We start from the raw sequence: 13,098 nt of genomic DNA, 5'->3' as shown, positions 1-13,098 counted from the left end.
ACGTCACTTCCGGGGACGGGGCGGGGGCGAGGGGGCTGTTTTCGGGCAGGGCCTGCGTGCCCCGCCGGGGCGGTTCGCGCTTGGCCGCGCTTCGGCTCCTGCCTCCGGGCCGGGCCGGGCGCTTGTGAGCCCCGCGAGCCTGGTGCTGGGGTGACCGGTAGCACGGGAAGGGGAACGGCGAGGGTGCAGAACGGCCACGAGCGGCGAGTAGCTGCTGGTGACAGGCGGCCGGAGCCTGCCTTGGCTGGGGGCCTGGCACGAGCTGCTGGCTGCAGCTGGCCGGAGTTAAACGAGCTCAGCAAGTTTGCAGAAGGGGGGCGGTGGCAGACGGTTCGCCCCGCTTGCCGTTGTCTTCTCCAGCACCATTTTTGAAGTCAGTTGGTACCTCTCATCTCTTAACATCTGATTTTGCAGCACGAAGTAAGGAATACGGATTACATCTTGGTGGTGGAAACTTAACGAATTGCTGCGCTGTATGCTGCTCATTCAGTGTGTTCACAATATTAAGGGCTTTTTTTTCTGAACCGACCTGCAAAACCTCTTTAAAAATATCTTCAGAGATCAAAGTGCCTTGCTCGTTGACTGACCATCCTGAAAGAACAATCTAAATGTCCTGAACAGCTCTACAAGCACTGCATGTCTGTAAACGGTGCCTCCGAGGGAAACCCGGATGAGCTTTCACCTCAGGGCCGCTGCAGTGGAGAATGTGCAGTAGATTCCTTTTAACTTTTCCTCCCCGACAGCTATTAGTGATTAGCCAGGTGTGCTGACTTCAAAGGGGACAAATACCTACCTGCTGGGCTGAGAAAGAGACCCCATTTGGGAGTTGGTTTCCCTCATGTGCTGTCTGATGGGCTTGGTTGATTTAAAATAAAATAGAGGAATAGAGCAGACAGTGACCTGTAGGTGTTCAAACTAACACCTCTGTACTGGCCAGCATTCTTCTTGGGAAACACTGAGTGATATTTCACGATTTATCACTTTCATATGTTTCTTTTATATCTCAATTTAAGTTCAGGTTCTGCTAGTCTCTATGAAGAGCCAGTGTCCTCTCGTTCGGTACTGTGATGGTGATAGCTGTCATTGCTTGGAGAAATAGTTACTTGCACTCTGCATCCAACAAAGGCAGTAACAGCTTTGAAAAGTTACTGGGAATGTTTGCTCTGTGGAGCCATTGAGCAACATTTGAACAGAACGTACAGAGGCACAGTGGCAGAAGCTGGTAAAAATACCCTGTCTTAGCCTCGGTGGTTAAAATACTGTTTTCTCTATCCCAGAGGATTTTAATATGTTCTAATATCTCCTCTGTGCTGTTGGTAACTCCAGGTTTGGACCGCGTATTTGATGAAAAGCTGTGCACTTAAATAGGTCTGACCTTATCTGCATAAGAAGTGTTGGATGCAACAGTTCTGACCTCTAATGGTCAGAAAGAGCAGTATTCTCTGAGGCACTTTCTGCAAGGATTGTGATGTGCTAGAGTTTGTCATGACTGTGAGAATGACACTGAAAAGGTGTAAAGAACCTGGTCCACCTTTATTTTCTACACTAGTGAGCTTGTCTCTCCACCCCAAATCACAGGGAAGATTCTTTTTAATGGTGCTTCCAAGTAACATGGAGAAAAAGAGCGTAATTTAATTTAAAAAAAATTCTTGTATTTTAAGTCTTTAGAGGGTCTAAATCACATTTGAATTCCTTTCAAAGCTTGTTGAAGGGCGAGTTTGAGAAGGAAGGGGCAGAGAGATTGTAGAAGCTATAGTGAAGTTTAACTACATTCCATGCTGGTGCAGGAACTGTGTTTGTAATCACTCTGTCATTTGTTTTAACTACACAGAAACACCAAATGTTAAGTTTGCTATCTGGAGATGAGGAGAGGGAGTAATTTTTGAGGTAAGAAGTCATCTTTTGGGGTAGGACTGAGGATGCTGTCTTTCTTATTGCAGGCAAAACGAGCAGTACAGCGAGGAGCCACAGCGGTCATCTTTGATGTTTCTGAAAACCCAGATGCCATTGATCAGGTACGAAGAAGGGAGCCTAGTTTTATTACAGCCTCTGTGGGGTTCTTTTAGGGTTGCTGAGGCAAGACTTGAGAGCATACAGGTCTCGGAGCACACCCACCTTAAGATATGCGGCTACTGACCCTGGGTAACATGGTGCTGTGGTTTTTCTGCTCATCTTCTGGCAGGCAAGAAACAATGGAGGTGTTGAGAATGTGGTAGAAAGAGAAGTTTGGGGAGTTATATTTTTCTTCTAGCCTTTGCTAGAATCCAGAATCCAGATCTGGGATTGAGGTTTTGAGAAAGGATGGAGGCAAATTTTTTGTGGCCCATTATCTAGTCAAGGAGGTTTTCTTCGCCCAGCTCTGAGTACAAAACACAGAGTGTTTGGCCCTACCCAGCTTGTGATTGATAGCATTGTTGAGCAGCTGCTATTTTTGAGGTTGCAAAATGGCTTTCAAACCTGGTTCTAAACAAGCTTCTTACAAAACTTATAAACATTTCTTTCTTGTTCGCAGCTGATGATTTCTGGCCTATATATTTTGTGGACAAGCAGGGGTTTTCTTTTTTTGGGGGTCTTGGTACAACTTCTATCTTTTCATTTGAAGTGGGTGAGGTAATAGCTCTGTGAAATGCTTTGACAAGATCCTTCCAGCCAATTCCAAGTTATTTGAGTAGAGAGAAGAAACATGACAAGCACAAAAATAGTCTGTATTTGGTTTAGTTTTGTTTTGTCTTGAAACAAAACTGATGTTTCTGCTACAGCAGAAACAAGTGAAGCTGAATGTTTTTACGTGCAGCCTGAATTTCTTGGGGAAAAGAGAGACCGTCAATGTTTACATTTAAAAAGCTGGCTTTAATTCTGAAATGAGCATCTGTTGGACAAAGGAATGCAGACCCTGTGCAATGGATGCTTTGAGAACTGTGCTCTGCATTGCATTAAGGCTATAGCCTTGATCTTGCAAACATTCTCAGGGATATTTTTTCCCCTTTTTATGCACAGAAAAATTATCTGCACAAAGATGTAATCTGTCTTTTTCCAATTTTTTCTCTGTATTACAGCTTCCAGTTACTTTCAGCCACCCTGCTCTGAACTTGCGAAGCTGAGTTACTGCCTCTTGCTCTCTTCCCTCTACCAGCAACAGCTGTCCTTCCTTGATTCTTGATAATAAACTGGGTGCAACTGTCCCCAGTAGCTGGGAAACTAGTCTAGTGGATGATTGAATATTTTGGGAGTACCAATAGAATGGAAGGAGGTTAGCGGCTTAGTGCAGTAGCTGACAAAGTAGGCTCTGTTAAAGGACAGAGCAGCAGCCTGTGCAAGCACTCACAAACAGGAGAGGAATGACTAGACCTAGCTTTCATACTCTAAGCATAAGAGTTACTCGATTGGCTCCCTTCTCATGCTGCTCTGGACACTTGTGTTTCATGCATTTTGATTCTCAGCCAAAATCTTCAGAACCCTTGACATCAGGGGATACTAATTAATTTGTCTTTAAAATAAATACCATTTTGGCACTCACAATGGAATTGTGGAAAACAATGACAGATGGATAACAACGGAGGAAAAACTGACATGGGTTAATATGGAGTCTCTTTGATTCAAATGGAAGTATCCTAACACTGAGGGGAGCTGTTGAGGAAGCTTTCTCAGGTATGCTTGTTACCAAGCAATAGAACAACTAAGGGAGAGTGCTTCAAAAGGGAGGAGTGGAGTATTATGAAAGGCAATCCTTCCTGCCAGTTAATGAACAGAAATAGGAAGCAGGCCTGACCAGGAGAAGAATCGTCCTCAGACAATTCGGTAGCAGAATTGCTACCAAATGAAAGGGCTTTACGTAGAGATTTTGTGGGGTTTATTCCCATTGATCTGTCTTTTGCTGTAGACTAAGAATGAAACTTTTATTTTTAGAAATGCTCTGTGAAGTCTGATTTGTTTCTTAGTTTTGCATAGTTTGAAGAGGAGTAACAGCACCCAGAGCATCATGTTTAGCAAAAGTCTGGCAGCGTGTAAAAGCTACTGAGGAATCAGGTGAATTCTTTCTTAGACAAGAAAGCTTAAGAGAGAATATGTATCTGGGAACATAGGGACAGTGATTGAATTTGGCCTTAGGCCAGCAAGCCTTGTAGATACATAGAATCCCTGGGCTGGATTCCAGTACTTCAGCTAGTTTTTAGCTCTTCAGAAGACATTTGTCTTAAAAATAGTTTGATCAGTGTTCTCAGAAGCCCAGTCAAATACTAGGAAGAATCTGTTCTAAAGTCTGAATGAAATCTGTCACCATCATCTGGACAGATTAAGTAGAGTACTTTGTAAGCAGGATGATAGACCAGTCAGTTGGTAATTTCTACATGTTTTAGCTAGAAACAACAGGTAGATATCAACAACGTAGATATGGTCTCTCTTCTATACGCTACTCTTGTTCAATTTGCTCACACTCCTGTCATCTCATTCCTTTCCCCTGTACCATTTCCATCTGCTTGTCAGTGCGTTGCTTATTTTGTATCAACCAGCCTCTATACTAGGATTTTTCTTGTGGGTCAGGATAAGCTATATGAATTTATCATGTTGGTGCCATTTTGTAACAGAACAATTCTCTTGTCTTGTTATTCCCCTCTGTGGTATATAGTTTAGCAGATTGTTTTTCTGGATTTGTTGGCCAGAGAAGTGATGCAGTCTCCACACTTGAAGGTTTTCAACATCTGACTGGATAAAGCCCTGAGCAGCCTGGTCTGATGTCATAGTTGACCCTGCCTTGACCAGGAGGTTGGACTTGTGGGGTGCCTTCCCATCCACATTATTTTCTGAATCTATGATTTGGCCTTTCAAAAAACTTAGCTGGACCTGGAAGGAAGTTTAAGGGTAAATTAAGCTATCTACCCATATGCTTTAGTCTTCGAGGCCCCCATCCTGCAGTCAATAGCTCTAGTGGTTGCTAGAACCCAAATAACTGTTTGAATGAGTTTGCCGAGTTAAACAGCAGAAATTACAGACTTTAATAAATTGGCTAGGTACAAAGAGCCTGAAAGACAGGACTCTGACACGAGATTGTTCAGAAAGCGAAAGAAATTTGTATGTGAATAATATAACTACAAAGTTGAAATAACAAAAGGTTCAGAAAATGTAGCAAGGCCAGGTTTTTTTTGAATGTTCAGATTTTTATTCTTCTTCATTATGAGGTTTAACTTATTGAATGTTAACTGACACTTATTAATATAGGCACTGGCACATAATGCAGTTAAGTTAAAGCTGCTGTTCAGAAATAATGTTTGCTTATCCTTAATCTTAGTTTTGGTCAGTAAAAAAAAAGGCAGCTTAAGTCAAAAGTTTAACTGAGGTTTAACTCTGTGAATACTTAAGTGAAGGTCTATGCTAGAAGAGAACAATTGGTGCTTTAATCAATTCCACATTCATATTCCTTTACTTTTCTCTCCATTGTCCAAAAGAGAGGTAGTTTTCCTGAAATGTGCCTTTTGAGCAGGTTATTTTTTTGTTCTAGCTGAACCAGGGCTCAGAGGACCCCCTGAAGAGACCAGTGGTGTATGTGAAGGGTGCTGATGCTGTCAAGCTAATGAACATAGTTAACAAGCAGAAAGTGGCACGAGCAAGGATTCAGCATCGCCCCCCACGGGTGAGACTTTAAGAAACTTTATCTAGGTATTACACTGCTGTTACTTCATGCAGTGCTTGCTAACTGCACTGAGTGTGAAGATGTTTTGATGCTCCCCATGAGTGTTAATACATGTGAAATTCTGTTCACCTAAATAAATTGAGCAACTGCACTGTGGACAAGCAGCTACACTTGATGTAAGTATAGAATCCACAATGTGGCATCTGCTGTCTTTCATAAGGATTCTTTTGAATATATAAATGGCTAAAAATTTTATGTAATAGAAGTTTTCCTTTTACTTAATTAAATAACTTATTTATTGCACACTCCTGGTAGTTCAGATTTGTAAGGTAGTCTGCCCAGTGTTAACTACTAATTCTGTGTGATATTTTAAACATGAGTTAATTATTTGATATCTGATATTTGTAATTGTAATATGAAATAGTTTTCTAGAGGTTTTTTTGAACACTCTCTGCATGTAGTTTACAGAAGAAGAACAAAGCTAGAGGTTGTCCATGTCCCAGTTACCACTTTGGCTTTGTTGTGTTTTTGTGGAATTCTTCTGTTAAGAAATGTATTTGAGAAGTGGGCCATTCACTGAAAATTCAAATACTGATTTTCACTCTCTTAAGTATACAAGCAAACCAATAAATCATGAAAATTTGTATTAGTGTGATTCACCCAGTTAAAAAACCTGGGGTTTGTGCGATCGGTTGAAGGACGCTGTAAATCTGACATCTCGTGACTGGCATTCTATGTATTTAATTCACTTGCAGTGACATATGAAACCCAGGTTTTGTCTCATAGAATCCTCGTTAATGAACAGAACAGTGTGTACTTTGACTTTTGCCATTGTGACTGTGTACATTTGACAATGACCACTGAGAAAATAGAGAAGAGAAAGGAACAACAGATTTGAGTATGATCTAAAGAAAGGAAAAATAATATTTTTGTTTTAATTTTTAAGCAACCCACCGAGTACTTTGATATGGGAATTTTCCTGGCCTTCTTTGTGGTTGTGTCTCTTGTTTGCCTCATTCTTCTTGTCAAGATCAAACTGAAACAGCGACGTAGTCAGGTAAGAGCAGTAATGGGATATTCACTGGATGCTGAAAGTTAGCTTCTCTTACTTTGTCTTAGAACTTGCTCACTACTTTTGGAAATGCCGGACACTGACTTAGAATAGCCATCTTTGTGGAAAGGGTTTTATCCATGGAGGTAGAGCTTTGGAAAAATTTGGACGTGTCTTTAAAGGAGATCTACATTGACCTGTGATGTTCATTCAGTTAAATCCTGAAATGAAAAGAGTATGGAAGCAGTCCATTTAGCCATTGGGAAGGAAGAACATTTATGGTTGTTCAGAGGTTGATTATCAGTAGCACTAAAGAAGTCCAAGCTCTTGTTGCTGTATTGTGGAGAGAATTTCAGGATTGAAAATAAATTGCAACTCTTTTCAATAGAATAACATCTACTGATTCTTAATGGGAGAGGTTTGCAACGTAAAAAGTTTGGTTAGGAGAAATTCTAGGTGAGATACTTCGAGTTTGTCCTGTCAAACATGAAAAGGAAAGCAAATGGAAGCTAATGGACTCTGAAGTTTGTAGTTGTAAACTGTCCAGTATATACATGTAAAAGGAATGCAAAGAACTGTAGGTGCTTAGGGCTCCTGCTTTGGACGTATTGAGTAGGAATCCAAAGTTGTTACGGGCCAACAGCAGTGTTAAAAAACAGTGTTAAAAAGGGGGATGATAGACTCTACAGTAATACGAAAACAACCCACTGCCTTCCTAAACTTCTACTGTTGGTTAAATTCGGGGGGAGGGAGAAATGATACAGCTAATTCAGTAACGTTTCATTCTAATCCCTCTCTCAAGTATTGCTTCTGGTAATATGGCGGTAACAGCATAATGGGGCATTACAGTCAATATTGACAGTTCAAAAAAAGTTCCTGACCAAGTCTTACATGTTGCCTTGAATAGTTGCAGCCTATTAATTGAGCAGTTGCAGTGTATCCCAATTGTCAGCACCTTCACCCTGTTTCAATTCAAAGTAGCTTCTCATTTTCGCTACTGCATGTGGCATACATTCTTTTCATGAGGCTTCTGATCTAAATTCTAATTAGCCTTCTCTCTGCTTAATTTATGAAATTGTACATTAGCCTGGGCCTGACGTGATTTGATAAGATACATTAATTTGATATGGTGGCGTTTCTCTGCTACTACACTATAGTCTCTTATGCAGCAGCGTTGCCTTTTTTTTTTTCTTTTTTCTTTTTTTTTTTTTCTTTCTTCTGTTGTAGAATTCCATGAACAGGCTTGCAGTGCAAGCACTGGAAAAAATGGAGACCAGGAAGTTTAAGTCCAAAAGTAAGGGACACCGGGAAGGTAGCTGTGGAGCACTGGACACACTCAGTAGCAGCTCCACCTCTGACTGTGCCATCTGCTTGGAGAAGTACATTGATGGGGAGGTAAAGGACAAATGGTTTCTTCAGCATGGGCTGAGAATGTAGCTGTTTTATTTTAGCACTGTGGTACGCGGCTGGCTGTTGGGTACGTTATGTACTGAGGTTGTGCCGCTTGCCAGACTGATTGCATTGAGTAGCCAACTCAGCCTCAACTGCATTCTGCGGCTCCCAAAGAAATCTCAAGGGCTTTTCCCCATACGACAAAGTGAGAGGTGAGGGATCTCATTCTGCAAGTTGCTACCTCCACCAAGTTGCTTTTCTGAGGAAGAACTCTTAAAGAAGTCAGGGTTACCTCAGCATTTAGTTCTCTGGGTATTTTTAACAAATTGTGTGCTAAGGTGATGATGCATGCAAGCTCTGTTGGAGGGATACATTTTGTGTTTTGCTTCTCAACCTTTGATGGCACCTTGTCTTTAAAATGTCAGGTACACAGCACTGGTGGGAAACCAGAGGAGGAGAAGGAGGAGATGCCAAAAGCTTCAGGAGCCGTTTTTTGACTCCTCAGTTACCATCGCTACATTGATGGCAGTGCTTGCCTTCTGTGACACAGTTCTACCCAGGGGAAACAATGAAAGGATGAAATAGAAAATAGGCTCCTTAGAATACAGGCAGTCAATAATCACAGCTTTAAACTTTCATATAAAAAATTGAGGACATTTTATTTTGAAATTATTCATAAAAGGTTCATCATTTTTAAGGCAATAGAAAATACCAGCTGCAGTATTTGAGTGCTACAAGCTACAAATAGAAAGTTAATGAAGTTAGCTGATGGGAAATTATTCAGAGTAGCAAGGATGAAGGCAGACAAGAACTTCAGAAGGGCTGTACAAAACTGACTGGACAGGAAATTCATGCATGAACTTCAGCATGAAGTGATATACATAGGGACGAGCTTCACATGTATTAGTGATGGGTTGTGAGGTGAGCATTACTGTTCCAGGAGCAAGATCTTGAAGCTGGTTTAGATAGCTTTGTGAAAGCAGATCGGTGCTTTGTGGCAGTCAAAAAGGCAAATCAGATACTAGAAACGAGAAGGGGGAGTCTAGAGAACTGAACAGAAAACATAATTACACCACTGTGTAAGTTCAGTCATGCTCTCACATTGATCAGTGTGCACTTCTGATCTTATTTCACAAAAGATATGTTGGAAATGAAGGTGCTTCAGAAAAGGGCGGTCACAAAGTGATCAAAGACTTGGAATGGTTTCTGTACAAAAAAATGACTGAGTGGGCTAGGACTGTTTAGTCCTAGATTACTTGGGGGCGGAGGGAGTACAAAATCATGAATGGAGAGCATGAACAGGAATCAGACGTTCATTTTTTTCCAATACAAGATTGGGTATTAAATGAAACTGCTGGGACCCAATCTGAATCAAAATGTGCTGTTTCTCCACCAGCAGGTAGTAGCCCTGTGGAACTTGCCAAAGCATGCTAGAAATTCAGAACCTGAGCTCGTGGGGAGACTTCAGCAGTACTTGAAGAAAGATCTGTCGCGGGTTTCTGAACTGGTAGATCCAGCAGGCTCAGGAAATCCTGTAAACAGATAATAGCTGAAGGATGAGAGTGCTGGGCAAGGGAAAAAGTATCATATACGCTGTGTTGGTTTTGCTTTTCCCTGAGTGTTTTCCATTGCTAGTAGTTGTAGGCAAGATGCATCATTAAATGGAGTCTATTGATTTATTTTTTTTAAAGTTCATTTACTATATTAAGGAAAACGTCAATGATGGGCTCCTTCAGGGTGTTAGGTCATGGGGACACACTGCAAAAAGTGTCCTAAAGAAATGTAGTATATCTGCATGGAGTTCTAACATGCCTGCAGACTATTCTTTTAGTGACAGCTGATCACTAGCTGTTGTGCTTTTGGCTGTGTTGGAACAGATGGCATTTTTTTCCTTCTTACCACTTCGAGACTAGGTATTGATCCATTTAGTAGCTAGGTTGAAAAAACTAGGAATAAGCTGTGAAAAATTCACTCATTAGGAAGGAGCACTTTTTCATGTTCCTTCATCTGTTCCTGTAGGAACTGCGTGTCATTCCCTGCACTCACCGATTTCACAAGAAATGTGTGGATCCTTGGCTACTGCAGCATCATACCTGCCCTCACTGCCGCCATAACATCATAGGTAAGTGCTGCAGTATGGATGCTCTGTTGTGTCATCTATTTCGGACTTTAGAGCTTACAAGATGAAACAGAAATTGTGCCTGTTTGTAAATCTCCATAGAGCCCATAGTCTTTATTGTAACGCAGCCCTAGAAATACAGTTAGGACTAAGTTCTTTGAAAATGACTGCGTGCCCTGGAATAACAGGTCACATTTCTGGTTTTCCCTCGTTCCGGGTGCGATGCCCAGCAGAGGGCAGCGTTGGTCAGCTTCTGAATGCAAGGAGGACAAAGAGATGTGATAGATGGGTGTGCTTTCTCTTGGTAATTATAAAGAAAAGACAATGTGTTGTTTTTTATTTTTCCGTGGTTGTGTAACTTGGAATGTGGTTTCCCTTACTTGCCCTCTCCCCCTTCCATTTCCTCTGTCTTGAAAAAGTTTGCTATTAATATGCATTTTTGTAAAATAATGTGTAAAGCGAAGACTCGAGCAATGACTGCCAGCCTTGCTCTTAACCTGCAAGACCAGGAATGCTGTGTAAGCAGAAGGTTTTGCATATATGAGAACAGTATCTGAAATCACTTCACTTCTTCTCCTTTTTAAGCAAATATAATTGAGTGTTTCAAAGGCTTCCAGGCAGGTGCTCTTGACTTATTTTGTTTGTTTTGTTATTTTTCCTTCTGTGTAAAAAGTTGATGCTGCTTTTTTTAAAAACTCTGTTTTGTGTGTAATGTAACTAAATTCAGAACAAAATATCCTTCTTTCTTGCATAAAGTATATTCTTTTTTATTCCCTCCTACTTCTCCACTCTTATTTCTCTCATTCAGAACAGAAGAAGGGAAATGCAGGTCCAGTCTGTCTGGAATCCATCAACCCAGCACGCAGCCGGCAGCAGAGGGTGATTCTGCCTGTCCATTACCCAGGCCGAGTGCACAGAGCAAACCAGATAACAGCGTATCCCACTCGGACAAGCATGGACCCTCACGGAAACCCTATCACAGTACTTACAGTTGAGCGACATGGTGAACAGAGCCTCTACCAAGCCCAGTCCCCAGCCTATATCCGAAGCTATCAGCCTATTCATTTGGACCATGCTTTAAACACGCATCACTGCAGCCTGGAACACAGGGCTTACTCTCCAGCTCACAACTTCCGAAGACCCAAGTTTGGTGGACGCAACTTTTCCAAAGCAGCGTGCTTTTCCCAATATGAGACCATGTATCAGCACTACTACTTCCAAGGCCTTAGTTACCCTGAGCAAGATGGACAGCCTCCAGCTGGCATTTCCTCAAAGGGTCCTTCCCGTGCCTTTCAGCCTGGTAGCAGCATGCTTTTCCCTCCTGTGGTACATGTAGTGCCCTCATCCCGCTTGGAGAGTGGCAGTACCTCCAGCTTTAGCTGCTATCATGGTCATCGTTCAGTGTGCAGTGGATATTTGGCTGACTGCCCTGGGAGTGACAGCAGCAGCAGCAGTTCTGGTCAGTGCCACTGCTCCTCTAGTGATTCCATGGTTGACTGCACTGAGGTCAGCAACCAAGGGGTTTATGGGAGCTGCTCTACCTTTCGCAGCTCTTTGAGCAGTGACTATGACCCATACGTTTACCGCAGTAAGAGCCCTTGCCGAGTGGGTGAGGTTGGTGGTGCAAACAGGGGTGCAATTGTTCTCTTGGAGGGCCCCCACCAGGACGAGCTTCCAGCTCATGGTCACAGTCTGGTGGGTGCTGACTGCCGGCCTGTGCCAGTTTCTTCCTCAGGGGACCAACTGTCTAATTGCAGCATGGATATGAACTATAGCAGTAATTCCTCACTAGAGCACAGGGATCCAAATGGCACTACCTCAGAGGGAGGACATGAGGCCACTCCTGGTGCTGCCTTGGATGTTAAAAGGAACTGGAAGAATCCAGAGATAGCAGGGCCACTTATGGAGCAAGCATGCGCATGCTGCTTTGAACTCCAGCACTCTGCCCTGGAGCCTAGCAATGGGACAGCTGACTGTAGTGCACTCTTCCTTAGCTCTCCGCTGTGGGGGACGTGTGGCCCAGGAATAGAACCACAGTCAGGGAACACCCCAGGCTTGTACAGTATTAACTCAGACCACTTGCATAGGACAGATGGGGTAAAATATGAGGGGTTGCCCTGCTGCTTCTATGAAGAGAAGCAGGTAGCCTGTAGTAGCATTTTTTAGCCTGTAGTAGCAACAGTGGCAGTGGAGGTGGTGGCTGCTATACAGAAGACTATGCAGTGAATGTGCAGTACACGCTTCCTGATGACACCTTGCCAAGCTGCTGTAAGGGTGTATGTGATCTGGGTCAACGCATTCCCATAATTCCTGAAGACAGAGACTGTGAGCTGATCCTACCTACAGAGTGCCAAGGGACCCACGCAGGAGGCTGTAGTTCCTGGGATGGAACACCTGAGCTAGATACTTACCTGCACTGCCAAGGTATAGGAGAGGTACAGGACGAGAGGGAGGTGTGCTATGAGGCAACATCATTCCTGCGGCAGAACTACTCTCAGGAGGAGGAAGCCAGAATGCTCTTTCCCAGTCCCACTCTGAACTCCCAGAAGCTGATGACAACCACAAAGGCCACAGGTAATACGTGTGCTTTTTCTGATTACTCGCTACCTTTCTGTCCTAGCGTATGAAATGCTGCCAGCTTCCTAGGTACCTGCAGCCCTAAAGGTTACTGCCATCCTTTGCATAAGAGCAGGTTATTGACGAATCCTTCGCCCGAAAGTGTTACTCTCTTGTTACCTGTGCTCATTTGGTCGTAGCTAGAGGAATAGAAGGTGATAGCTTACTATCTACCCATATAAAAGCTTTCATACCCATCCTTTGTGGGGAGGGGAAAAAGTGACTGCTAGTACCAGGCCCCCATTAGAGCCTCCGCAGCCAGGGACACTGTGCCAGTCATGGCAGCTGTGGCGA

At 42.9% G+C, this 13,098-nt stretch overlaps 1 protein-coding gene across 1 annotated transcript in view; it reads left to right on the top strand.

The window, feature by feature from the left end:
- ZNRF3 (zinc and ring finger 3) overlaps positions 1 to 12,762 on the top strand; it is a gene marked incomplete at its 3' end in the record, with an annotated part of 34,029 nt that extends 21,267 nt beyond the window's left edge. Inside the window, 7 exon segments of the mRNA XM_009282822.1 lie at positions 1,941 to 2,015; positions 5,495 to 5,626; positions 6,573 to 6,683; positions 7,905 to 8,072; positions 10,089 to 10,191; positions 10,997 to 12,351; positions 12,354 to 12,762. Of these exon segments, the coding sequence (XP_009281097.1) occupies positions 1,941 to 2,015; positions 5,495 to 5,626; positions 6,573 to 6,683; positions 7,905 to 8,072; positions 10,089 to 10,191; positions 10,997 to 12,351; positions 12,354 to 12,762 (2,353 nt within the window).
- Between the last annotated feature and the right edge of the window lie 336 nt (positions 12,763 to 13,098).

Source organism: Aptenodytes forsteri, unplaced genomic scaffold, assembly GCF_000699145.1.
Source record: "Aptenodytes forsteri isolate BGI_AS27 unplaced genomic scaffold, ASM69914v1 Scaffold550, whole genome shotgun sequence".
Lineage (NCBI taxonomy): Eukaryota > Metazoa > Chordata > Aves > Sphenisciformes > Spheniscidae > Aptenodytes > Aptenodytes forsteri.
This window is presented reverse-complemented; position numbering and strand designations above follow the sequence as displayed.